Source organism: Pungitius pungitius, chromosome 2 (assembly GCF_949316345.1).
Source record: "Pungitius pungitius chromosome 2, fPunPun2.1, whole genome shotgun sequence".
NCBI lineage: Eukaryota > Metazoa > Chordata > Actinopteri > Perciformes > Gasterosteidae > Pungitius > Pungitius pungitius.
Window position 1 is genome coordinate 15,527,886 of NC_084901.1, and position 26,887 is coordinate 15,554,772.

Consider the following 26,887-nt stretch of genomic DNA (forward strand, 5'->3'; position numbering starts at 1 on the left):
TTCGTTGACAATGAATATATTACTAGTGACGCATGGACGGGAGCCGGATTCATTCCCCTTTTGAACTCTTGAACGAATAACCAGACAGCCCAGCTATAATACACTTTTATTAGACGAAACTACAGTAAATGTCTAAATTTGAGGTTCCTCGTGCATCGCCTGCTCCCAATGAGTCGATCTTTGAGCTGCGGTGTCTCTGCTTGTAGCATGTCGGAGCTTGCAAAATGAAGAACTGCTGTTCCGGATCAATCGCCGTGGTCCATTAGGATTTCTTCAGTGTTCGAGTATTCTTTCACATGTTTCTTTCATGCAATATTAGTCTCATATAAAAGACAACTCAACCAAGAACTTCTTTGCTCAAGGACAGCCTAGTGCTGCAGTCAATGATTACTATGCAGAGCCCTGATGCGCCGCTCAAGTTTTAAGTCAAAGTTCATTAACACAGAACCAGTCACATATTTTAATTGCAATATATCAACACTGCATGTCCGTAGGTCCCCATCAATGTATCCACCAAGTGATCACATAAAAGGAAATGCACAGAAAACCCCCACACACACATATCCATATATTATAAGATTACTCAATACGGTGTCTGGTAATGTTGAATAGGTGAAAAACGTAAATGACATGTTTGTTATGAATATTTGAAAATAATTCCTTTTGTTTTGTTCAATAATCTCTTCAATGTTGTGCACAGAAACAACCGCACTTCCAAAGGATTCATCCATCCATCCATCTACAATAAAGCTTGAAGCCGTTATTCTGACTGGTGCATTTTTCATTTAATCAAAATATGCAGCCAACACTTTGTTTAAAACTTTACAGCTCATGTCTAATCGAAAGTGTCATGTATGCAATTGCAAATGAGCATAACTAGCACTTTCTCAAACTCAGCTGTCAATTTAGAAAGCTCTACTGCTTTGAAATATGGAAATGTATGCCGCAACTTCGACGCAACTTCAGTATTCTTGGCAAAGATCCTTGTGGGGTCACACACTTTTGTGCTTTTAAATGTCAGAAAGGCAGCAGGTTGTAGCTCCGTTGTCCTTCGGCACGCACGTGTCAAAGATGTCTGTCTCCAAGGAGCTGCCCGGAAGACCTTTCGTCCATCGGTGAACGGGTCACCTGCTGAAATGCGTCTCTTCTTCCTTCCCAAGACGTATGCGGCTTATTGCAGACGTGTTACACTTTTGCTCCTGGTGGCATGAACAACTCGTCAACATTTTATGAGAAGCTATTTGAGGCGTAAGAGCTTTTTCAACCCTTTGGAGCAAAGTAACCCACTACGTCTAAAACATTGATGTCTTCCCTTCCGCCTCAATGACTGCGTTCCATAGTCCTTCCTCTGAAGTGCACATCACAAGTGAAGTCATCTCTTATATTTAGCAGGTTCACGCTCCTGATGGGAAGACTTTCACTAACCGTGTAGTTGCAGGTGGGTATATGGAGTTATTATAGCTCTAGTTTCATGTATCATGATTTGATTGCATATGCAGATCTACTGTACCAAACACAGGAAAAATATACAGTGTAATTAATAAGAGGACACCAATTGCTTTTTTTTAAAGCTTTGCCACCTGCTGATCTGACACCTTGCCGGCCTCACCCTGCATCTGATAACTAATTGAAAAGGAAGCCTTTGCCTTCACATTTTCTGACATTTACTTCTAAAATAGACAGCTAAACAGTTAGAAAGTGCAAGGGTTGGCAGAAGTGGCAGCACAAAACAGTCCTGTGTGCCCTGATACGGCAAAATGAAAGAAATGTATTTTTAAAGAATACAGGAACATTTTCAGCTCGGATAAAGGAGGCAGATTGGAGACAAACAACCAAATCAAGTCACGTGCAATTTATTCATAAAATACCGTTCGACACAAACATCACATCGTACTTAGCCGACTAAGAAAGACACAGTGTAAATACAAATTAAAAGTCATACTGCGTTTGGAATGTCCTCCGGCTTAACGGTTCAAAAATATATTAATACCCAAACTATGACTCTTCTCCCTTGTGACCATTAAAAGTACCCCACCAATCATTGAGGACATGTTTATAGTTTATTTCTGTACACATTGGAATCAGAACAAATTCCCTTTAGGCATTATCAAAAGCTACTACATCATGAGCATTTCTGTCGCCTCCTGCCGAGTCATATTTTGTTCTTTTAGGGATAAAAATAGTCAATGTCAAGGTCATGTAATAACAACTCAGCAAACTTTACTTCAATTTGCCAGCGAAGACCATGAGATGGCTGTAATCTCGGAAAAGAGTGCACGTTCTACGAAGTAGTTTATTTCCAGACCAGATGGTAAAGGGGTAAGAAACAAATCACAAAGGGTCCTTACTTGAGGGAATAGTTACCGGGGCTAATGTTAGCTCCCAGGCTAATGCTAGCTACTGGAGCTAATGTTAGCCACCGGGGCTAATGTCGGCTACAATTGTTGGAAGAATCAGATTTTTAGATCTAATTAATATCCTCTAATGCAGCTGGATGTTTCATAGCTGTCTGCTGTGAGTAATACTTTTTGACCTATAAAGATGTGAAGTCTGTTTTATTTACCTTGTTTATTGAATCCATTGTTCCAATAAGCTAATACAATTTGAACCGTTTTCCAATGGAAAAATGACCAGCATATTTCATAAATTATTTATTAAACAATTGATTGTTACGGTGTATTCCAATTTTGCAGTATATGGATGATACAAAGCATCGCATACAAGTTATTGAGTTACGCTTTTCAGATTGTGTCCATCAGCTGTGAGGTTTATTTGGCTTCCTCACAGCACTGTCTAGTTCTTACCTTTTAGGACAACAAAATGTCATGCTAATTGGATCTACCATTCGTATTTTTCATTCGGTAATTCTGAACATCCTTTTGATGAACTAGTACTTTTCTTTTATTACTTTTGAACTCTAGAGGACACTGAATTATAATCTAATGGAAAATGGAAAACTCAACACTGCATATCAATCACTCTAATGTGCACCTGCTTTATTTGGGCTGCTTGTTATTTTCTCTCCAGCTTTTCCAAAACACTGTGGAAAAAAAGTAGTATATTTTAACGCTTAAATGTGCCTCGGCAGATGCTACACGATTTACATGGATTCAACTTTTTTTGCAAAAGCTTCCAACAGGAGAAGTTGAATAACAAAAAGGGTTGAATTACAAAAACAAGACAAAAAGAGATGAGTTACTTCCCCGTCTCCCACTGTGTGTGTGTGTGTGTGTGTGTGTGTGTGGCTGAGTGCATGAGCTGCTGAGTGGATATGAGAGCACCTGGCAGCCACTCGCCATTTAATTCCGTCTCCTAATGACTTAACGTGGGCGCGGCTCCTCTCGTTCTGTCCACATCAGGCTGCAGCACCCGGAGCGTTCCCACTAACAACCCCATTTTTCTCATTCTGTCGACTGATGGTGAGCACCCCGCGCCAATGCCGTCCATACTACACATTACAGCGAGTTGATTGGTGGGTTGACAAACGGCAGAAAAACAAAAGAGTAGTTAGTAGTATTTGAAATGAAAAGAAATTCAAATGTTAGTTTGAACAGATTTGACAAATTTCACAAATGTGAGGAGACTATAAAGAATAAATAAAGATTAGCAAGGGTTTTTGAGAGAATAAAGCCATTTGTTTATCCATTCAAAGCAGACTTATGGCCGAATATAACTGTGGGTCACTTTGTCTTTTTCCACCTATTAAGTGTCGGTTTAATGTAATGTAGATTTTCAGCAATGATGTCGGCAAAGTTAAGACATTAGTATGACATTGTTTTAGTAAAGAAACAGACGTCTGAGCCAGTGGCGCTATTCTAATGAAGCACACGGAGGAAATCTGAGCCAACGGATATTTTATTTACACAATGCACGGCTTTAGTTTGAAATATAATCTTTCCCCTCAGATTTAATTGAAACATTCCAAAATTCTCTCATCTAGAACATTAAGAGCTCGCTCTGGGTTCAAAGTGATACTGAAGTGTTTGTGATTGGAGGGTACGAAGGTTAACAAATGAGCTATGAATAATTTTGAGAATTCTGCGTCTTTCCCTGGAGAAAGCGCTCGCTCCAGTCGTGTTTTTGTTCCTGCAGATGGATCTTCTGTCAAATAATCAAAAATGAAATATCAATACATATTATACCATGATTTTTTTTTGTGTGTTTATTTTTTCAAAAGACATTTTATTTTCCGGGTTGAAATGCTAAAGCGAGAAATGAAGGCTTTTTTTATTTGGTCGTCAGGTTTGTACCGTTAAAGCTCAATATGGGGCAAGAGAAGAAATTCCAGAGCCCCCCAAAAATAGGACACAAAGTGAATAACAGAACGATCTAAGCACACAACGCAGTCAAAGAGATTGTTTTATTATTATTTGCCATGATGAAACACATAAAAGGCAATCAAAAACAAGAAGAAAACAAGAAAAGGCAGTTTTTGTTTTTCCCCGCAACTGCAACGATGAGCTGAGCCCCGCTGAGATCAAAACCAGACGAGAGGAGAGGCTTCTGTCACTCAAATAGACTTCTCCCATCTCCCCACATGCAAGCCGTGCCCCCAAAAAGCCAGCGTGTCAGAGACACATGGGCCTCGGCGGTTTTCAGTCACGACCTATTGATGCCTCCTAAATTTACCACAGAAAGCCGCTTTAGACATTAAAGCCTCCGTTACCGCTGTGAGGCGATACGCGTCAGGCTTTTTAAAACCTTTTTTGTAAGCCGCAAAACCGAAAAGCCACCTTCACTTGCCACACAATGTACAGTAGGAAAACGTGAAATATAGAGTTTGGACACTGATGCTGTCCTGCAATTCAGATATAAAAAAAAGAATATTGTTCCTTACGATGATTTCTGTGTTGATTTTCAGATGAAAAAGGCCCATAGCCAAGTACACTATTAGGGATCATGCAGATCACTAAGAACAATTTATCAATTTACCTCACCCTAACCCTAACAACTTACATTTTCAAGTAAGAAGTTTAACTTTTTCATTAAGCCTTCAAAGAGCTGAAGATAAATTAAAGTATATCAAGTTAAGGCTGTTGAAGGGAATTAAAAAACATCTTCAGGAGGCACACAACTAGGAATTAAAACCACTTGTGTCATCTGGAAGATCATTCATGTGGCGCAGAGTGTTTTTTTGCTGCTCTGGTGAGGACAGTGAATTTTCTACATTACAGCTGATAACAGGAAATCCGTCATTTTTCGGTGCAGCCGTTTCAAACCACTCAAGTGGATTCGCCCTTCCGATGCTGAAGAGGATCTTTGACTTCAAACTACAGAGCAGAGGCCACCCAACAGCTAACTTGGCGTTGGGAATGTGTATCCAGAGATGAGAGCAGCAAGAGCTATCCTTTCTAATTGGCTTTTTTTTAAAAACAACATTTGAACAGTTAGTTCATTAAAAAGTCTGCGCCCAGGGCAGGAAACATTTGATGCAACTAAACCAGTTCACAGGACGCAGAATCCTGCTGGTTTACATCTAATTAAGAACTGACTTTTACCTGGGACACCAGGGACGAGCAGCTAACGAGCAGGTACCACGGAGAACTCTGCCGGACTCCTTCACGCCATCAAATAATTAAGCGGATTTAGGATGCACAACACTACACATGAAAGCCTCTAAAGAAAAAGTGTAACTTAACCAATGGTTGCAGCCTCTTTTCTATCGCAGCACCTTTCCTTCCTTTGTGCTTTATGAGAATAACGTTAGCTTGATTTCACTGGCTGAAGGAGGGGACACAGTGCATTTAACGTTAACCCTAAACCGTACAAATCAAGTGAAAAATATATTGAATGGAGATTTCCTTTATTTTGGTTGACAAGGGTAATCCTGTAAAAAGGAATATTCAATGAAAAGAGTATTGGAAAAACAATGTGTCTACAACCAAATCTATGGTGATGTTCATCTTCTGGGTGGGTGTGTTTTTGACATCGTTGTCAGGTCATATTGTGATGACATAATTTAGGAGCTCTAGTCGAGGATTTGACCCGTCATCTACAAGAAAAAAGGGCAATCATTTACAGCCGAGGGTGAAGACCTGTGGTCTAAAGTGCAGTGTGACCTTGGAAGGTAGAGCCTGCTTTCTGTGCACAGGAGGTGACGCAGTGGAACTGTGTGGTATTTAGTGCCGGACACAATTGTCCCCCCCCTATGGCTTAGTGGGTCAAGGAGGACCGAGACCTCTTGTGGGAGTTCAAAAGGGAAAATCCCAGAGGCTTTTCATTTACTTTTTACTCGGCGGCCCATCCAAGCCTGTCAATGGCGGTCGCATAGGAAGCAGTGCAGTCCTACAGTTACTTGATCGAGACGAGCTGTAGCCAAACAGTGAAAAGGATAGATGAAACAACAGGAGGGCTTCCGATAATTCAGTCGGAAAAAGAAAGAAGTTGCAGTGCAACGCAGCGTTCAGCACTCTGTGATGAGGTATTAAAAGTGTAACCCGGGGCCCAGGGGGTGGTGTGTAATTTTAGAATTAATATACAATTTAGAGCTCCGTGTTTGCAGCCTCTGAATTATTCAAATGCGGCTCGGCTATGGGCTCGGGTCTGGTGGGGGCGAGGCAGCTGTTGCGCATACAAATTGTTATATTATGTCAGTAAATGAAAGAATAGGAGGTGGCATAGATTACGAAAACATAAACGTTGGTGCTAGGCAACAAAACAACATGTTTGCTCTTGCGCAGACATCAAACCTGAAAAGGCTCTGCCATATTTTTATTAGGGATAGTCTAGGGAGTTTGATATTTTAAGACTGATATTGCATTGTGTGTCTGCGGGGGAAATCTTTCTTCAGCGGCCATATTTACATACTTTACATGAATTAGTCCGTACCGCTTACCTAGGGGTCCTTTGCCAGTTAATGCATGTCGACCGGCTATCTAAAAGTTCATTAAAATGCAGAATTTTTCCAGTGTTAAAATAATCTTCTTGATCACCAAGAATTATAGGTGTAATCAAAATACAAACTACATCCTATAGAGAGGTTCCAATACCAGTACCTGGGAAAATACTGTGCTCATGTAGCTGCAGTTCATTTATCACTGAATAGATGCTACTCTTTAAAAACCAACCCAAGTTTTGCTCACTACTAAACGGAACAACGAAAAAAGAAAACCCCGACAAAAGTCTCTAAAATGCTTTTTAAGTCCATGTAAAAAATGGCAGCAACGCATTTCAGTGATATTGATGAAACATAAACTGTAGTTTAACTCAATATTTATAAATATAAATAACCATATAAATACATTTTTCTCATCGGCAAATAAAGTAAATCACAGCAATGGTGATGCAGAATTTAAGTGTTTTGTAGTTCCTTCCCAAATAAGTGTACTAACCATAGGTTGTCAGTGGTGTGAACATGACTACGTTGTATTGAGTGCTTAAGGAGCAGCTACAATGTTAGCATAGGCTAGTTGTAAAGCTACGTTGCCATGACAACAGCATTACAATAATTAAATAAAACACATCTGATGTAACTACTGCATACTTTCCTGATCAGCCTTACATATCACGCTATGGTGGGAGCAAACAGTAATCCCCTCTGGGATGCTTTTGCAGTCGGAAGTCGTGCATACTGATTGTTTCAAGCCATTTTCAATTTGCAGAGCTTACGAAGCTCAACACGTATTGTCTTGTCTCCTAAAATAACGAAGCCCCGACAAAGTAAAGCAAATTGAATTGATGATTTGGTTTTTGACGATTGTGTCAACTAATCGCTGCAGCCCCATCATTTACAATATTCTGGAAGCATAAAAAATCCCAATTACAAGGAGGCTAGGCCAAAACAATATTGTCTTGATTCTTGGAAAAAGCCTCTTTAACTTGACATATTCAGAACATAAACAAAAGTGTCATTTGTTGGAATAACAGGGCTTTGCTACTGTGACCAGGGGCAGTAAACACGGGCATATCGTCTATTGTTAGCGCCCCATAGCGGCGCACGTCATCCCTCATTGCAGTGTTGACATCGCTGACATATTTTACCTGTAATGAGAAAGGCAAGTCTCCGTCAGGTATTTATTGCTAAATCCGTCTATTTATTTCGTAAAATTGCATCGCACCAGAAGCCCAAGGCCTCGCCGCGGCCTGCATAACAAGCCCGGTTAGTGTGGTGCTCGTTCTGGGACTCCAATTACCGAGCATCCTGGAAGACGGCCTTCATTTGTCTGTCTTTGTCTCCTCCGCGCTGACATTCAGTTATAGTTGGTTGGCCGCTGCCTTCGGTAATTATTTGTGTGTTTTCGCATCCACACTAAATGTGAGAATATAATATCCATCCATCTGAGCCGCTCGTCTTCTTCAGGGCTGCAGCACATCCTAGGTGAATTATTGGGGCAGGGAAACGACTGGCCGGGTTGCCGGTGTAACGCAGGCCAAGGACTATTACCCGGTCAGAGGGATGAACACATTCAACTGTGTGTGACTACCTGCCCCAACTGGTTTTGATTTTGAGGAAGAAAAGGATGGTCAAATCTTGTGTTTTGAGGCGTAGCTTTGCAGAAACATCAATAATTAAAAGTACACATTTCACCCCTTCCTCTTCTCTAACAAGAAGTACTTTGTTCTTGCCCCCCCTCATTTTGACTTGCTAAATGTCCAACCCAAACGAAGGTGGCCACACGGCTTGTGAAATCAACGTTTTAACGCTAGATTGACCCCAGCTGCATAATAACTACGAGGCTCCAATGCACGAGGTGACGCTTGAATTATTTATGGTTCTCTCGCCTTCTTGTTATTGGGGCTGGAAATGAGTTTGCTGAAATCTGGCCAAAGTGAGATCTCCCCTCTCAGCTTACGCAGCACATTAAAGTGAATCGCAGGAGACAGCTGTGGCCGCCCTTTATGGTGATGCACCCTTTGCAATTACTGCTTCGACCTTCCCCCTGCCGAAGAAAAATGGGGAGACGACCATTTAGCGGCCCTTTTTCAACCACTTAGTGGCATGCGAGTTGGGCAACAAGTCCACCTTCTGCCTGACATTGACTCTTGTTTAGAGGAGACAGAGAAGACACTAGCAAGGGGACCTGGTTGAGAGATGAGACGCATCTGTCAAACTGCAAGGAGGACCACGGCGCATTATTGCATCCACACACGCCCTGATGCATAGCGCTAGATTAAGCTGGTTGGGGATAATGGTGCCAACTCCTGCTGCAGCTAATAGTCAAGTCCATTAAAGACTCATCTATTGATTACGCTTTAGAGTAATTCACTGTTTAGAAAATGGTAACAACAGAACAACTTTAACTTTGTCAACATCCGCCCAGAACTTAAACAGATTAAACTACAGTAATTTATACATTTGGAAAAGCCAAATGGGAGGGATTTAGATTAGATTAGATTATTTGATGAGATCTTCAGATTTAATGGGTTTCCTTAAGTGGAGAATTGTTGTTTAAAAGGAGCTCTCTGTATCTGGAGGTCTCTGTTGCTTTCTATTTAAAGATGCCTGAATAAATCATTCACAGCGCAGCTACTGGAGCAGATGTGCTAGAGCAATGCCGTGGCCTCCATCCCACAACAACCCTACGCCGACCCTGCATGATGTACAACGCTGGTTACGTAAATCCCATGTCATGGGCCAGTTAGGAAGAGCGGGATGTGAGAAATAGAAGCTCACCTTTTATCCTCAAGCTCTCAGGGATCCCATCCTGCAGGAGCAAGAGCAGAGAGAGAGAGAAAAAAAGAAGAGATCACAGTTAAGATCAACCACAAAATCACTACATCAATGACATATTTCCATTTACCACAGGGAGGGAAATGTTTGAGGTTTTTTCCATTGAAATTGTACTTCAAAGAGCCAACGCTTTGCAAACGGGGATCAGATGTGAGTGCATGACGTCGGGGTCTAATATTCCATTACCTTAAGTGGTAATTTTCCTAATTTACATGCACACTGGTGATTCTTTTCACTGCCACATCCAGACTTACATTTCTTTTTTTGCATTTACACAAAAGTGTGCCCACTTGAACAAATTTGCAGTTTCATAAACACATAAAGAGAGCAAATAACCGTGACCACTGGAGTGGGTGCACTATAAAATGCATTTGGGGCATGAATATTGATGACGATTGTAGAAAACAATGTTATCGGGACTATTATTCTGCCTAGCTGCTCTATGCAAAAAAAGGAATTCTGAACAAAGAGAAAGGCATTAATATTTGATTTCTCTCCAGTGAGATCTGCACAGCTCATCTTTTCGTTCTTGTACAGAACATTCAAACTCGAGCACGGGTGGTGTTATAGAGGAGATGCATTATGCAACAGGTCCATGGCAGAAAACAGAAAATGGCAGATTACAACATGCAAAGAACACGTTTTTACCTTTAAATATTTGGGATTTTATTCTAAGTCAATTACTTAATAAATTAAGTTTGCAAAAACTGTTTTACACATATGAGGGTAATGATGTAATAATAATAATATTTTTGCTAACTTGTGTAGTAACCTGATTGTCCTAGTTTCACATGAAGGGTACCCTGACGTGCCAAAATCCGGCGATGATCAGAAGGCCACTTGAGTCTCCCACAGAGAGTCGGAATTAAAATGTGAAACAAATGAGAATGGACAAACAGGAGAATGATATCTAATTTCTTTTTAAACCCAATTTGATTAATTTCCCATATTGTTCAGCTCAAGGTGCAGCAGTTCTTCAACTCATTGATCTCCGAATTAGCCTTTAAATAGAAACATTCATTCATTGTTTTCACATTGAACAGTTTACATGATGTAGAAAGTACAATAAACTGACCATTTTTAAGTGAAAAATGACTTACAGTCAACAGATTGTGGCAGATTTAGCTGAATTGTTCAACTCATCAATCAATTAACTTTCTGTTTCAGCGCCAAAATGAGTAACAGCCGTTGTATATATTTGGAATGAATTCCTTCATATTCAAACCAGTCCAGAAACATCATTTCAGTTTAAAAGAAACGACTTCCTTTTCCACCAGATGACCGCGTGAAACATGATGCTTTGATAATAGGCATCTTTCCAGCTGTATTACAAAATATCTACTATAAATCCCCAGAAGCACCAGCGGCTCCCTGACCTCCTTCCTGTGCCTCCTCCCTCCTTAGCAGGTGACATTCAGAAACACACCACAGGTAGGGAAGATGTCAAACAGGGCCTATTTGCATACGGCAGACTGTGTTCACACTCCATTTGTTTGAGCAGAACGATTCCCCCCCGCCCCCCCGAAGGGGCCGCCGGCAGGTCCGTCTCCGCCGACCCGAGGCCCCGGAGACGAGGAAGCACCCAGTGGAACGACATCGGGGTTCATCTGGCCGAGTCACACCTCGCTGGCTTCATTTCAGTGTGAGGGGTGGGCAGCCAAGGGGGGGGGGGGGGGGGGGCTACAACAAACACATGTCGTAGTGAAAAAGGACTTTAGAAGTGGTTTTGGTACCTAAACATAACTAAGTGGTTTCCTGTAAACACTGAAACGTGTTGCAGGCTTCTGTAAGAATGAGACATATAATATACAGTATATATACAGTATATATAGAGAGAGAGAGAGAAAAACGGTTGTCTTTCATCCCGCACATGTTCTCAGCTGTGGTTTCACACTCTTCCCCCGCGTACCAGCGCAGACCCTTTGGTCGACTGCAAAGCACCGGAACACCGATGAAGCACAGCGTCCAGAGGATGAAGAGTCACAGCAGGACGGACTTTTAACAGTTTAACGCCGCCATTGATGTAGCAGATCGGCTCCCTTCGTCCCCCCCGTGGAGACTTTACATGAGCGGGTTAGAGAGTAGACAGCTCATCGAGATGACTGACAAGGATCGGGGGGGGGGGGGGGGGCTGAGAGGTTTGGGGTGGGGGGGGGGGGGGGGGGTCGCATGCCGACAGTCACATTTAACCCAAACATTCTTGTGGTGGCGGGTGTGGTTTCAGCCCGGCTGCAGGTGGGAGAGAGGGGGAGTGGCTCGGGGAACAGTGCCAGGTGAAAATAATAACAATCACCTGGGGATAATGACATGTGTGTGTGTGCTCTCCCCTTTATAGCAGTGAGGCAGGGGCGAGCGAGGGGGGGGAAGACCGACCGAGCGAGCGGCGTTCCTGCGAGCGGAAGTAAAATAAATATATTTAAACCGACCACCCTGTCATCGTGTGTCTGTGTCCGGAGCCCTACCGACCCACCCCTACAGTGGCGCCCAACGTGGGGCATGGCGGATGAGGGACAGCAGGCGATGCCGGCCCAACCTGCGCTGGCACTGGGCCAGATGATTGGGGAGCTGGCGGCGATCCAGAGGGACCAGGCCGAGGCTAACCGGCAGTTCCTGGGTGCGCTCCAGGCCCAGGTGGGGAGGCAGGCCCAGGCGCTGGAGCTATTGGTGTCGCGGTCGGGACCCCCGCTACCACCACCGGGCCCGACGGCGATGGCGGGCCTGACCCTCCACCGGATGACGGCAGAGGACGACGCCCAGTCCTTCCTGGAGGCCTTCGAGGCGACGGCGGAGGCATGCTGCTGGCCGGAGGAAGAGTGGCCGGTCAGGCTGGTGCCCCTCCTGACCGGGGAGGCGCAGACGGCGGCCATGGGGCTCCCCCCGGCGGCTCGGAGAGACTATGCGGCCGTGCGGAAGGCCGTGGTCGACCGGCTGGGGCTGCTGCCCGAGGACCACCGGCGGCGATTCCGGGGGGCCAGGCAGGGGCCAGAGGATCGGCCGTTCACCTACGGGCGGCGGCTCCGGGACGCCGCCGCCAGGTGGCTCCGGCCGACGGGGGTGGAGACAGCGGCAGAAGTCCTGGAGGCGGTGGTACTGGAGCAGTTCGTGGAGGGGCTCCCGGCCCGGACGGCGGCGTGGGTCCGGTACCACCGGCCACCGACGCTGGAGGCGGCCACCACCCTGGCCGAGGACCACCTGGCGGTGCACCGCAGCGGACGGGGCGGCCGGGAGGGAGCGCTGCCTGCGACGCAACCGGCTGTAGCGCCAGCCGGAGGGAGCCCGCAGCGGACCACGGAGCGGCCCACACCGGCCCCACGTCGGCCGCCGGCAGCTGTACACCGGGACCCCCCGACCGCAGCAAACCCCGGCACCCTTCCTGACCCAACGGGAGGTTCTCAAACGCCAGGGCAGGAGTGCTGGAAGTGCGGGCGGCTCGGCCACCTGCGGAGGGAGTGCCCGCTGATGGAGGTGGGGCAGGTGATCCGGGTCGCCGGCGCTCCATCACCCTCCCCCGGCCCGGGAGCGACGTACCGCGTTCCGGTAAGAATCCAGGGGGGTACACGCCAGGCGATGGTGGATTCGGGCTGCTCGCAGTCCATGATACATCAGAGCCTGGTTCGGCCAGGGGCATTGGTAGAAGCGTCGCGGGTGAAAATTAGGTGTGTGCACGGGGACATTCATGAGTATCCCATAGTGTCCGTCGAACTTAGGTTCAAGGGGAGAAAATATAGAATAAAGGTCGCGGTTAGCTCCCACCTGACGCACTCCGTAATTTTGGGGACGGATTGGGAGGGATTTAACACGCTAATGGGAGAGGCTGCGGGGGTGCGTTCACGACCGACAGGGACATGCGGTATTTGTGCTGTGCTCAGCGGTGACGCGAGGTCGTCCGACGCCGCCGGGGGAGGGGGGGAACCGGCGGAGCCTCCCGAGGAGACTCCGGCGGTTCCCGAGTTCCGCGCCATGGAAGATTTTCCACTCGAGCAGTCTCGTGACGATACTCTACGCTCAGCCTACGACCAGGTGATAAAAATTGATGGTCATTTGGTGCGCCCTGACGTAGCACTGTCGTACCCGCACTTCTCATTGATTAGGGACAGGTTGTACAGAGTGAGTCGTGACACTCGAACGGGGCAGGAAAACACCCAGTTGCTGGTGCCGAAAAGCCGCCGGGAAATGATTTTCCAGGCGGCTCATTATAATCCGATGGCGGGTCACATGGGATACGGGAAAACACTAGACCGGATAATGGCCCGATTTTATTGGCCAGGCATCCGGGCGGACGCGCGCCGCTGGTGTGCGTCCTGCCCGGAGTGTCAGCTAGTCAATTCACCAGCCATCCCGCGTGCCCCGCTGCGGCCTCTACCGCTGGTGGAGGTCCCGTTCGAGCGCATCGGCATGGATCTAATCGGGCCATTCCACCGGAGCGCACGCGGATACCGCTTTGTGTTAGTCCTCATGGATTATGCAACCCGGTATCCGGAGGCGGTGCCATTGCGCAATATCTCTGCAAAGAGCGTCGCGCAAGCACTGTTTCAGGTCATCTCCCGGGTTGGAATCCCGAAAGAGATTCTAACAGACCAGGGCACCTCGTTCATGTCGCGCACACTGGGAGAACTTTACGGGTTACTGGGCATTAAGTCCGTCCGCACCAGCGTTTATCATCCCCAGACTGACGGGTTGGTGGAGCGGATGAATAGGACGCTGAAGTCCATGATTCGTAAATTTATTAGCGACGATGAACGTAATTGGGATAAATGGCTTGACCCTCTGTTGTTTGCAGTCCGGGAGGTCCCCCAGGCCTCCACCGGGTTTTCCCCCTTTGAGCTTCTGTTTGGCAGATCACCAAGAGGGGTGCTGGATCTTATTAAAGAAAGCTGGGAGGAAGGTCCGAGCCCCGGGAAAAACGAGATCCAGTACGTCCTGGACCTACGAGCAAAGCTCCACACACTGGGTAGGATGTCACGAGAGAATTTGCTCCAGGCCCAGGAACGACAACAGCGGCTGTACAACAGAGGAGCCAAGCTGCGAGAATTCACACCGGGAGAAAAGGTACTTGTATTACTTCCTTCTTCCAACTCAAAACTCCTGGCTAAGTGGCAAGGGCCCTTCGAGGTCACACGCCGGGTGGGGGATGTTGATTATGAGGTGGTGCGGTCTGACAGGGGCGGGGCTACACAAATATACCACCTCAACCTCCTGAAACCCTGGAGGGAGGCGGAGTCTGTTTCTCTGATTTCCACAGTATCGGAAAGAGAGGACCTGGGGCCGGAGGTGCCAAAAGCGGCCAATCCCACCCCGCTCCCGTGTGAGGGTCATCTCTCTGAGGACCAGAGAGCAGACATTGCCCAGTTGCAGGAGCGGTTTGCTGATGTGTTCTCCCCCCGGCCAGGCCGCACCGACCTGATAGCGCACCGAATCGAGACACCCCCGGGGGTGACGGTGAGGTCACGACCCTACAGACTACCCGAACACAAAAGAAAAGTGGTTCGGGAGGAATTGGCGGCTATGTTGGAGATGGGGGTAATAGAAGAGTCCAACAGCGCCTGGTGCAGCCCCATCGTTCTGGTGGCCAAGAAGGATGGGACTGTGCGGTTCTGCGTGGACTACCGCAAGGTGAACGACGTGTCACGATTCGATGCTTACCCAATGCCCCGGGTCGACGAACTCCTGGACCGGCTGGGCACTGCACGTTTTTTTACGACCCTGGATTTAACTAAGGGCTACTGGCAGATTCCCCTGTCCCCAGAGTCCAGAGAGAAAACGGCTTTCTCCACTCCGTATGGTTTGTACCAATTTACCATGCTTCCCTTCGGATTGTTCGGTGCTCCGGCCACGTTCCAGCGCCTCATGGACAGGGTGCTGCGTCCGCACGCCGCATATGCAGCCGCCTACCTGGATGATGTCATTATCCACAGCACCACCTGGGCGGAGCATGTGCGGCGGGTGGACGCGGTGCTGGAGTCGTTGAGGCGGGCCGGGCTCACCGCCAACCCGGGGAAGTGTGCAGTTGGACGGAGGGAGGTACGGTATTTGGGGTACCACTTGGGGGGGGGGCAGGTGCGTCCCCAGGTGGACAAGACAGCGGCAATTGCAGCCTGCCCGCGCCCCAAGACGAAAAAGGAGGTGAGGCGGTTTTTGGGGCTGGCAGGTTACTACAGACGGTTCATCGCCGGGTTTGCGGACCTCACCAGCCCCTTGACCGACCTGACCCGGAAAGGTGCGTCAGATCCGGTCCAGTGGTCGGAGCAGTGTCAGCGGGCGTTTGAGAAGGTAAAACAGACTCTCTGTGGGGAGCCGCTCCTCCACACACCTAACTTTTCTCTCCCGTTTGTGCTGCAGACCGACGCGTCGGACAGAGGGCTGGGGGCCGTTTTGTCCCAGGAGGTCGGGGGGGTCGACCGCCCGGTGGTCTACATCAGCCGGAAACTGTCGGAGAGGGAGGCCAGGTACAGCACGGTGGAGAAGGAGTGCCTGGCCATCCGGTGGGCGGTGGGCTCCCTGCGCTACTACCTCCTGGGACGCTCATTCACCCTCTGTTCGGACCACGCCCCGCTCCAATGGCTCCACCGCATGAAGGATACTAACGCCCGGATCACTCGGTGGTATCTGGCCATGCAGCCTTTTAACTTCAAGGTGGTCCATAGGCCGGGGACGCAGATGGTCGTGGCGGACTTCCTCTCCCGCCCGCTGGAGGGAGGGGGGGGGGAGTAAGCTAGGCCGGACGGCTCCCCGGCCTAAGTCGGGCGGTGGGGGTATGTGGTGGCGGGTGTGGTTTCAGCCCGGCTGCAGGTGGGAGAGAGGGGGAGTGGCTCGGGGAACAGTGCCAGGTGAAAATAATAACAATCACCTGGGGATAATGACATGTGTGTGTGTGCTCTCCCCTTTATAGCAGTGAGGCAGGGGCGAGCGAGGGGGGGGAAGACCGACCGAGCGAGCGGCGTTCCTGCGAGCGGAAGTAAAATAAATATATTTAAACCGACCACCCTGTCATCGTGTGTCTGTGTCCGGAGCCCTACCGACCCACCCCTACAATTCTATACCAGCTTTACATTAAGCTGGTGTGCACATTCACAGTCTTGTTCCGTCCTCCCATTTGATGTCTCTTTATCGCAATTTCTCTTGCCCCCCTCCCCCCCCACCCTTTCCCCCCCTCACCCACTCATTCTCTCTCTCTCTCTCTCTCTCTCTCTCGCTCATCCCCTGTTAATCTAGATTTGCCATGCGGCCAAGCCGGCGCTGGATGGATGGGGCTCCTCACACAGTTGCCCTTGCCTCCATTTTGTTTGTCCCGACATAAACAGCTTGATGTCAGCCCGACAAAACGCACAGAAATTGCTTTTTATCCCCCCCCCCCCCCCCCCCCACACCTCCCCTCCCAGAGCCGCTGCCATCACACACCCGAGTCTCTTCATCACTCTTTACAGCTGCGAGCGTCGTGAAGGAGCTTGACTGCATCAAATGGAATCTGAACGTAACGGAGCAGTGACTTGGAGAGGAATCAGAATTAGGAGAGGGTCGTGCCGGCCCGGGATCGGTGTCCTTTTTTTTTGACCCCCTTCGTCAGGATTCCACAGTTTTGAAACAAGGCAGGCAGAGCATGTGACCCTGCTGTTTGAAGGCCCGGGCGCCTGCTGGTGATTGAAGCTTTTGTGAGAGAAGCTCATGAAAAAAAAAAAATAGGTCTTGTCCGATCCGGTTAGCCTTGTCAAACACTGTCCTTCAATCAGTGCGTCACAGCTGGTGCTCGAAGGACGTCTGGCACATTGCGTGTGCGTCAGTGACGTGTTCTCAAACACAATGTGGCTCTCCCACAACGTGCGGATGTCTAATTTGGAGACCTTTTTGCTCATTTGGCCGTACGGACAAGTGGGCGACCTGAGCCATCCAGCCGGCATTCAGCCGAATCAATTCTCTTAACCAAAAAATTCTGATGACATATTTTGGGCATTGCGAGCATTTTCCTCCAAAGCCCTCTTTTGACTGGCGGATGGACGAGCGGAGCTCAGCTTACCGCTGTCCTCTCACAGGATGAACTGTAATAGTATGCAGATGCTGTAATGACATTCCTCTGAGATGCAATCACAGCGCACCTCAGGGCACATTCATTTTCCCTCGAGTGGAAAAGCACACGCATCTTTTTTTGTTGCTTCTCGCTACATCCATTACTTTGATCATTAAAGTCCCCCCGGTTCCAAACGCGGCAAATAAAAGCAGACAAAGGTCAACGTCCGAAACAAGAGATGTAAAACAGTTTGAGGTTTACGCAACCTTCAACGTCAAACTTTAACATTAACTTTATTATTTTGTAGATGTTTCCAAAAACTGCAGATTTGCCATAGTTTAAGTCTGGCAACAAGGAGGGCTTGATGCACACCTGTGATCCTGCACCTGGAGGCGTGCACACAGGAAAGAAACACGCTGTCTACTAGAATCATTAACTTCACAAGATGAAGCCTTGGTTTATCGGTTCTGTTCAGCAGGACGTTTCACATTTTGTGGCGACAAGCTTGTCCAGTCGGTTCGGGTCTCTGGTCCGTTTGGTCTAAAGCAGGAGATCCATCTCTGCAGTTTAACCCACATCGTATTACAGGATTTTTTTATTGGGGGTCGGGGGGTATTGAAGTTTAAATCTTTACACACGTCCAGAGCAGCTGGGGCCGGAAAGAAAGGTGTTTCTCTATAAAGCATCTCTCTGAATAAATCTTGTTGAAAAGGTCAAAATGTTGTAGACCACCGCGTGGACTCAGCAGCTTTGCTCCTCGCTCGACTGCGACGAGGCTCCGACCATCAGTTCCCTCAGACTCCCTCTCGCTCACGCAGTGCTTCTAACCGCCTCTCAACCCACTCTCCCTTCAGAGGCGCCTTCGCTTTTGCCTTTCATGCCCGAAACAGACGTGACTCGAACACGTACCGAATACAATATTCAGGGTGACAGATTGCCTGAAATAAAAGCACTTACTCCTGCTGCTGCACTTACTAGTGCTACTTTGTTATTTAGGATAAAGGAGAAGTTGTTACTAGTCAACAGAATTGTAATGGAGGCTGGAAAACGTTCATTCAAAGGCAACAATCCGACTTGACAAGAACACGTTGCGTTCCAGTCCCAGTCCCAGTCTGACTAAATGAAATCCAAAAATAAATGAAGAAATGTAGCATGTTCCTTGTTATGCAGCATGAAGCAGGATCATTTCATGTTTCACCTTAAACTCTGAGCTAAAATGAAGCTGGTCTTCATCTTTGCTCAGCCGAGCCTTTGTCTTTGAGAAGGCCGTCCACTCGGCACGGAGGGAAGGAAAATGATTCATCAGAGTCACAATTTAAAACAAAACAAACGCAACCACGGGAGAGCCGTCGAATGGAAGACGAAAATGGCTGCAGTTAGTTTCACACTCGGCAAAAGCACACAGTCTCTCTCTCGGCGATCGGTACCTTGTGCCGGAACCTCACGGCCGGTCGATAGAGCGGCGACCCGAGCCCCTCCCGGTCGGGTCGGCCCTGTGCGCCGAGCGCGGCGAGGCCCAACAGTAGGAGTGACGCCGCCGCCCGCCATCCGGCTCCCTTCATTGGTCCCCTCCTGTCAAGAAGCATAGACAGACGAAGGAAAGGTGAGGAGATCATCTCGATGCTCGATGGTCAATTAGACGCAAAAAAAAAAACGTCGGTCTGGTTTGAGCCGAAGCTGTCGATACGCGCCCCGCAATCGGCGAGGGGGTTGGATCTGCTTTGGAAATCAATCGAGGGGAAATAGACGTCATGAGAAAATGAAGAAGACAAAGAGCCGATATATTAGGGCAATTAGCGGGAAGGCTTTGGTTTAATTAGTCTGAGTGTCTGAGTCAAGATACTGTGATGAAGCGGTGAGATTACGTCTTAAACTGTTTCCTCCCACGGAGCTGCAGCCCAAATATATTTATTTAACAGAGCGAGGAGATTCCCTTCTGCCTTTTTATCAATAATTCATTGCGATGTACGAGTTTGACCTTTGCACAACAGGAATGAAACAAAAACAAAAAAACAAAAAAAACATTGCTCCGTGTCCCAAAACCAGCAAAAAAGTAAAGATACAGGAAATACTGTACGTGTCCGCTAGTGCTTTCATGGAGCCTCAAACAAACACTCACACAAACACACGAGATGTTCAAATCTGGAATGCGTTTGTCATTCGTCATTCTGTGTCCATGCCTCCAGTTCCGGTCGGTGACTTTGCATCGCGTCCCTGAGGTCGAGCGAGCGTAGAACTGTCCGTCAGATTCAACGCCCACATTGCAGGATTTTGACCTAAAACCCGGTTCATTTCAAGATGGCAAAGTCATATTTAACCGTGACGAACAAGGCAGCTAATTGGAACTAACATTTCAAGGAAAAGTGTGATGCAACAAGCGTAATGATTTACACTCTGGTCTTCAGCCAAATCCATTAGCCTTTTGTAGATTGAATGTCTCGTGTTGAGTGAGGGGGGGGGGGGGGGGGGGGGGGGACTTTGGAAGAGTCTTGATAATCCATCGGGCAGGGAGTTTTAGAGTTTTAGTTCCAAAGAGTGTCGAGTAATTCACAAGGTCTTTGAACCTGGCGAAGTAATTGTTAAAACTCTCTTAATCATTGCAAACCCCCTGCGGACATATAATGGTGGCTTTGCGCTGCGGGGGAACTAGAACTCGTACTTATTGCCTCGTTAACGCGACCCTATTCATTGTCTGTGCGTTTGTGAAGTCCCCGGATCCCGGCAGGAGGTCGGCCTTTCAGCCACACGAGGTGGATTACCTGCTCCTGCCATCAATCACCTCGTTCCAGTGTTGAAGTGGGTCATTAACGGAGGAACTTTTACAGGATGCCATGGCAGAGACACGGACAGTTTCAAGAAGTATAAATGAGTAACGCAGCGCGGACCTTTGCAGACATTTAACTAAATTTGTGATTTAAACTTCAGCGCCTACAAATATCTTTCCAAGTTTATTCATACTGACTCGTTAGCAGCCTCTGTTGCAAACGATGCTGCACCGAATAAAAGAGAATGTCTTTTTTTATTTTGCAGCATCACTGTTGGCTTTGTCCCACATTGACAAATTACACAGATGCAAAGGAGTGAATCAGATATGATTAAAACATTTAATCAACAAAAACTTTATTGTAACCTTGAATGTGGATGTAGGACCTTTTTTAATATACTTATACTTGTTATTACGGGCCAACATTTTTCTTTCAGGGAGATTTGTTTTACTGACATCAACCCTATTATCAGCATGTTAAATAGTTGCACAGACTATACACTACAAGGCATCGCGCGAGCAGGTTTCTGTAAATATTCCGAGTCTTATTTATCCACCTTGAAAGCGGTGGAGAGAGAAACAGCCTGGAAGTTTTCCCCGGACCCCCCAGGGAGAGTCATCATCATAACTTTGCCTCGCGGTTTTTAAATTCCCCCGGAGCACGTCTAAGCTTTGGCTTTGACTTTCAAATGAAGACTACACATTTCCCTCTACCTACACTATGCATCATGTCTTGACAAGCTCACAGCCGCCCTCCCCCCCCCCCCCTCCATCCCCCCTCCACACCCCATCTGTCTCATTCAGCAGAATTCTGCCTGTCAATGCACTGTGCGAGCATAACAACAGCCCAACCTCACAGGTACTACGCATTACCTGATGACAGCATCGACTGGGATGGAATATATCCACATGTGCAAGTTAGTTACGGCTGTTAATGCATGTTTAGTAAGTCATAGTTCTGCAAAATAGAAGAAAAAAAAGCATAATTAAAATGCTAAAATGCTATTTTTCCCTGAAGGGCTTGGAATTATTAAGGACTCATTGCTGATATCTCTCCAATTCACAGCTTTATAATCACAGTCGGTTTGTCTCAAACATAATTAAACAACTTCTCAATGATAGTCCGTGTTTCATCCCAAACAACACTGAGAACATACTGAGACAAAAATGAAACAACTTATGGCACAAGATTAGACGGCTTCACCCCGCACAAAAAAGGGGGCAGTAATAGCTGGGTCGAGTACAACAGCCAACGGATCCCTCAGGCCTCTGCCGGCATTCTTGTTAGCACCAAACAAGCGACGGCACCGAGCATCCCCTTCGACGTCGTTCCGACAAGACGGATAACATTTGTCGAGGTGGTTTTATTCTAAATTGTGTCTCTGAATTCTTTGCGAAACGTTTAAAAACCTGTCAAGAGTTGAGATGACTTCGGAGGCATCTATCTTTGCACTTTCACTGTTTATCCTATTTTCTATCAAAAGTTTGAATAGTTTGAAATGGAGGACAAGAAACATGTTGTATAGAAGCCATCATGATTTGAGACAAATGAAAAGCGCCAACTTTCCCTTTTGATACAGTATTTTTTGTTGCTGTGCAACACCTGTTTGGCAAGGTGGAATATTCCTTTCATTTTGCTCTGTGACATTTTTTTCTCAATATTCTTGATTTTTAGATCCAAGGAACCTTTAGAATTGCCCACACAATTGAAAGTTGACTTTTTCCTCTTTTATTTGCTGCTGCTTGTGTCGTTTCAGCTCTCCTTGAAAAAAAAAAAGTTTCAAACATCAAGCAGTACATGAATATAACACATTTTACCACAAAATGATCTATATTTTTTACGAATTACGTTTTGAAATGTTCTATTTTATTGTCGATCGAATCTGACATTTGGTTTCTGGATATGCAGATTCTGTATTCTGCAGACTCATCTCAATCTCATTAACGTTTCAAGCCTGCAAAACTATGCGGCGTCTTTCTCCAGGCTCATGAGTGAAGCTGCATCGCTGCACTGGCACACAGGCCTCCTCCAACTAGCCGCTCATAGATTCTTAATGTACTTGAAGTCAGAAGATAACCGGCTCTGCTCTCTCTCTCACACACTGTTTGCAATGACTGAGACACACTCCTGACCTCCTTTGTCTCTTGCCTTGGATGAATTGGGCCGTAGCACTGCCGCTTGACTCGGAGAGAGATACGACACCGGAGCGCCGGCGGTGCGTGTCCACTGCAGCGTGTCTCATTTGGGGCGACTCTCAAGCTCGTACGCGCCCGCCAGCGATGTGCAATGATAACGGACCGCTTCATGTTCAAAGCACGTCCGAAACCACAAGCAACAGACACCTCCCACCCCCCCCCCCCCCCCCCCACCCCCAGGGTCGAGCTTCCGTTTAGTCATTTCCCCTCCCTTACAAATGCAGAAACCTATGTGCCAATCTCTCAAAAAGAGCACAGGCTGCTGCTTTGCCGTCGTTTTGGTGCATGAAGGAAGCGTCCTCCGTCTTCGTGGTCCAGATGTTCATGATATGCATGAAAATGAAACACTCAAGGTTTGAAAAGGATCGGCTGAGGGGGTTTTTTGCATGAGGGGGAAGAAAAGGCCTTTGATCAAAGCGTTCTGTTGGTTCTGGACGAGTAATGGACTCACAGCTTTAAACGTTACCATACGACTCTTCTTCTTCCCTCTGCAAGAGCTGCAGCCAGTCAGTCAGTTAATAAATGGCAGAGTGGCTTCATAAAAAAGGGGCAGCGCTTGCCCGGAGGTTAGAAACGCTGGTGAAATGTACCCTTGTAATCTTATATGAAGCCCATATAAGCTCAGGGAAACTGGTCTTTAGAGTAAAGGGGCAAAAATCTTTTCCAGTAGGAAATACCGCTGAGTTTCCTCCCTGGTCGAAGCCCCCAACCCTAAATATCGACCGTGAAAATACGAACTGGCCCCTTACCACAAGAAACGTCAATGGTCCAAAGTATGAGCGAAATGTTAGCGAGAGGCTTTCTGTACGATTTTCTATTTAATCCAATGTCCCAGTAGAGGCCTCATAACTATAGCCACTATAAATTGAGCAGGTACACTTTGAAGGCTCAAATAATAGATCCAAATGAAGCTTTGTATCGACTGTTAAACCTTGGTCTTAAAGCTGCTGTATTCCGCTCCAGATTGAACAAATCAAGTGTGCTGGTAATTCATTAATGGTGCAGAATTTATGTGAGATTGTTTATGGTGCCGAGTTGTTTGGCATTCTACCCTTATTTTTTCCCAAATGCATTTTGGACTTTAAATCAATTCAGTTGCATCCCTAACATACATTTTTTTTAAATATACAAATTTTGCTTCAATTTTGGCCGTGCACCAGTATATTTTCTGGCCAATGCTGTCACATTTGTCACAACTTTCAATCGACTCAGTGACTATACGTATATACGACTATAGCTGCATCACCAGCCAACCCATCCAAAACCAAAGTGCGTTCATTCCTGTGTGGCAGAACACTATTTAATGCAAAAATATATATGTATGCGAGTAACCAGGTGCTTAAAGAGACAAATAAGGCATAATATGTAGGATACTGCCCGAATCACAATTCTCTGGTAATCTAATTTTTCTTGGAACAATTAAAGAATCTGTGTAAAATGTGCTTGCGGCCCCCCTTTTAGTTGCTGGATTGTCGTTCCTGCCAATGAACACGTTCCTACTCCCAAGGCTCGTTTCATCCTTAGGAGAGAACAGGTGCAACTCATTTTCAGTCTTTGCTCTTCAACCTAATCGAACAAGAAGGAAACTTCTCTCTCCATTGATTTAAATCCTCACACAACCCGTCACAACTGATCGTCACTTCTTCTTCCATCCGGCGACGTGAACGATCTCGTGACGCCCCCCCCCCCCCCCCCGTACTTGTGCTCTCGTCCTCCCAAAACCATCGTCGCGTGATCGCGGTTCATTCTTCTGAGGCAGATGTTTTGGTGAGAGAGCGGGCGCGCGCCGCCGCGTCTTTTGGCCCGCGAGAGCGAGCGCTTCCGCTGCAGACGCCCAGCTGTGCCTGCAGCTGTATCCGACAGCAGCCTTCACGTTTCCTATGACTTCACAGACAGAATGATGTATGACCTTTTTTGCTTATGCTCAAGTTTGTATTGATTACCGAGGAGTCCTGCTGGTGTGTAAAGGGAAGATAAGGATCTAATGGGGCTTGAGTTGGCTCCTGTGAAGCTTTAATCTGGTCCTGTTTGGTTTGTTTTACTTTTAACTTCAGAAACAAAAGAATTAGTGTTTTACCGATAGATTGACTAACGCAAGCTTCCCTTTAGGACGTCCTCTTTGCTCAAATGGATGAAATGCCAAAGGCAGAGGAGGACTTCATGAACTTCATCCTGGTTTGTACAGAAATAATGAGCTGGCTACGGCATGAGGAAATACTTTTTTAAAACCTTGCACTTGCCTTCTTTCTTTCTTTTCATCTGAGGAGCAATTTCAGAAAGAGGGCTTTCTTTCTGGGGCTTAAATTTAGTCCAAATACTCGAGCCAAATCTGAACAGGCCTTGATGCTCAAACTTAGCAAAGTCTTCATCATCCATCAAATGTTCTGGATCACTCGAATGTCCTTCAAATTCACCATGATGTATTTAAACTAACTGTCCAATTCATTAATATCCCACCAGGTCATAACGTATTTGCTTTTAAAACATAGATGTTGCATGGTGTTGATTCTGAACTCTCGGTAACCTTGTTATTTTGGTCAAAGTTACGTGAGACAGTCCACAACAGGCCCTGATTGATCAGTGAAAACCTCCACAATAAGAAAGCACATATCTGAATCCCTCACTCGCTGCTTCCTCACCTGCTTCTTACACTGAGGTCCTCAGGAATATATTTTTTATTTTTTAAGTACAAATACGTATATCAAAGCGAGTGCGGCATCGCCTGTGTGACAGCTGCCAACTTTTATAAAACCTTGCAGTGAGATTTTGTCGGCGTTGTCCAAAATTTGGGGTTAAAGATACCCTTAGCGCCATCTACAGTCAAGGAGGTTGAAAAGAAACAAACGCTTCTCAAACTGAAATCAGATTTTTTTTTTTCAGCGTGAGAACTTGGATGTGTGACGTGAGTGCGTGTAAAAACATGCAAAGTGTGCGTCACACAGCAAAAGAGTATTAAAGGGTTTTTCATTCATGTTTGAGTAGTTGAATGGTAGAGGATGGTGAAAAAAACACTTACGTGCCATGATGTTAGCTAGTTAGCTGCCAGCTGCCAGACATATGTAGCATCACTAACTGCCTCAAAAATTCTAAAAAACGTTTCTTCTGTTTTCAACTGTGCTATTACGTATAACTGTCACACTGAAAATCTATTGGATGTACATCCATGCATGCCTTGTGATTCATTTGCAAATGTAAGGAAAAGACACAAGCCGAATCCTTCAACTGTGTCGAAAACCGGCGCGGCGGCATCTCAGAGAGACGCCTCATCAATCAAAAGCCCTCGAAATCAGTCACACCTCCGTCCTCGTGGTGCATTTTACAAGCCACGAATAATTCATTCACACTTCTTGGGATCCGCGAGCCCTCACTTCGCCTGGGCTTCAAAGGAGCGGCTTGCCGTCTCCGACTCGTTAGGCGGGAGCTCCGAGTGCCAAGCGGATGACAGCGGAGCATCCCGGTGCCACCAGGAAGCGGATGGAGAAGGAGAAGGGGCCCTCGTGTGAATTTGTTGGCTGCACGTTGTGATGACATAATTCATTACCCCTCCCCCCCCCCATCCCTTTTACGAGGCTGTTATCTGTCCCGTTCAGATATCTATCTGGAGCGCATAAAATGTGATTACACCGAGCTTTGAACTCGCCACGTGCCGTCTTCTCACTAAATCCTTTTGTGCACCGTGGACACATTTTTACCATTGGAGGGGGACGTCACACACGCCTCCAGGCAGTGTTTGTTGGGATGTGTGGGTCACTCACAGGTCTCCTCACACGGGTCAATCGGCTCTTTTACGCCACAACTGTCTTTTAGAATATTCAGTTAATGTGAAGGTGGAAATAGTGGATGAGACATTTTTTTTTTCCTGCCCCCGGGAGCGACTGCAGAAGCCGCCGGGAGCTAAATCGCTTTCAAAGTTAATCTGCGATAAATCCTGGCAGCCAGTCCAAATCTAGGCAGAGAAACTTCGGAAATCAAACGTGGAATTTCAATGATCCTCAACCCCGAGAGAGCAGTTTTTTTTTCTCTCGGTGGGATGCGAGAGGACTTCCGCTGGAACCTCAGCGGCTTGGACATTAAGAAGGTGGCGAGGGTAACGGGAGTTCAGCCGGTCAGTCGCTGCAGCGCCAATGAGCCTCCGATGCCCTTCTAACAGCAGCTTGCTGTGTTCTCGCCTTTTGTGTAACGGACGGAGACATTTCACAAACAGCAATGCGCAATGGTCCCTTTTCACATTTTCCTTTCCTCTGCGTCACCAATT

General features: G+C 46.9%; 1 protein-coding gene across 2 annotated transcripts in view; it reads right to left on the reverse strand.

The window, feature by feature from the left end:
• Nucleotides 1-26,887, reverse strand: part of fstl5 (follistatin-like 5) — a 102,594-nt gene that overhangs the window by 70,292 nt on the left and 5,415 nt on the right. For both annotated transcript variants that reach the window (XM_037460564.2, XM_037460562.2), the window contains exons 2-3: nucleotides 19,100-19,244; nucleotides 9,614-9,644 (exon numbers count right to left, since the gene is read on the reverse strand). In XM_037460564.2, the coding sequence (XP_037316461.2) occupies nucleotides 9,614-9,644; nucleotides 19,100-19,244 (176 nt within the window). The remainder of the gene's footprint in view (nucleotides 1-9,613; nucleotides 9,645-19,099; nucleotides 19,245-26,887) is intronic.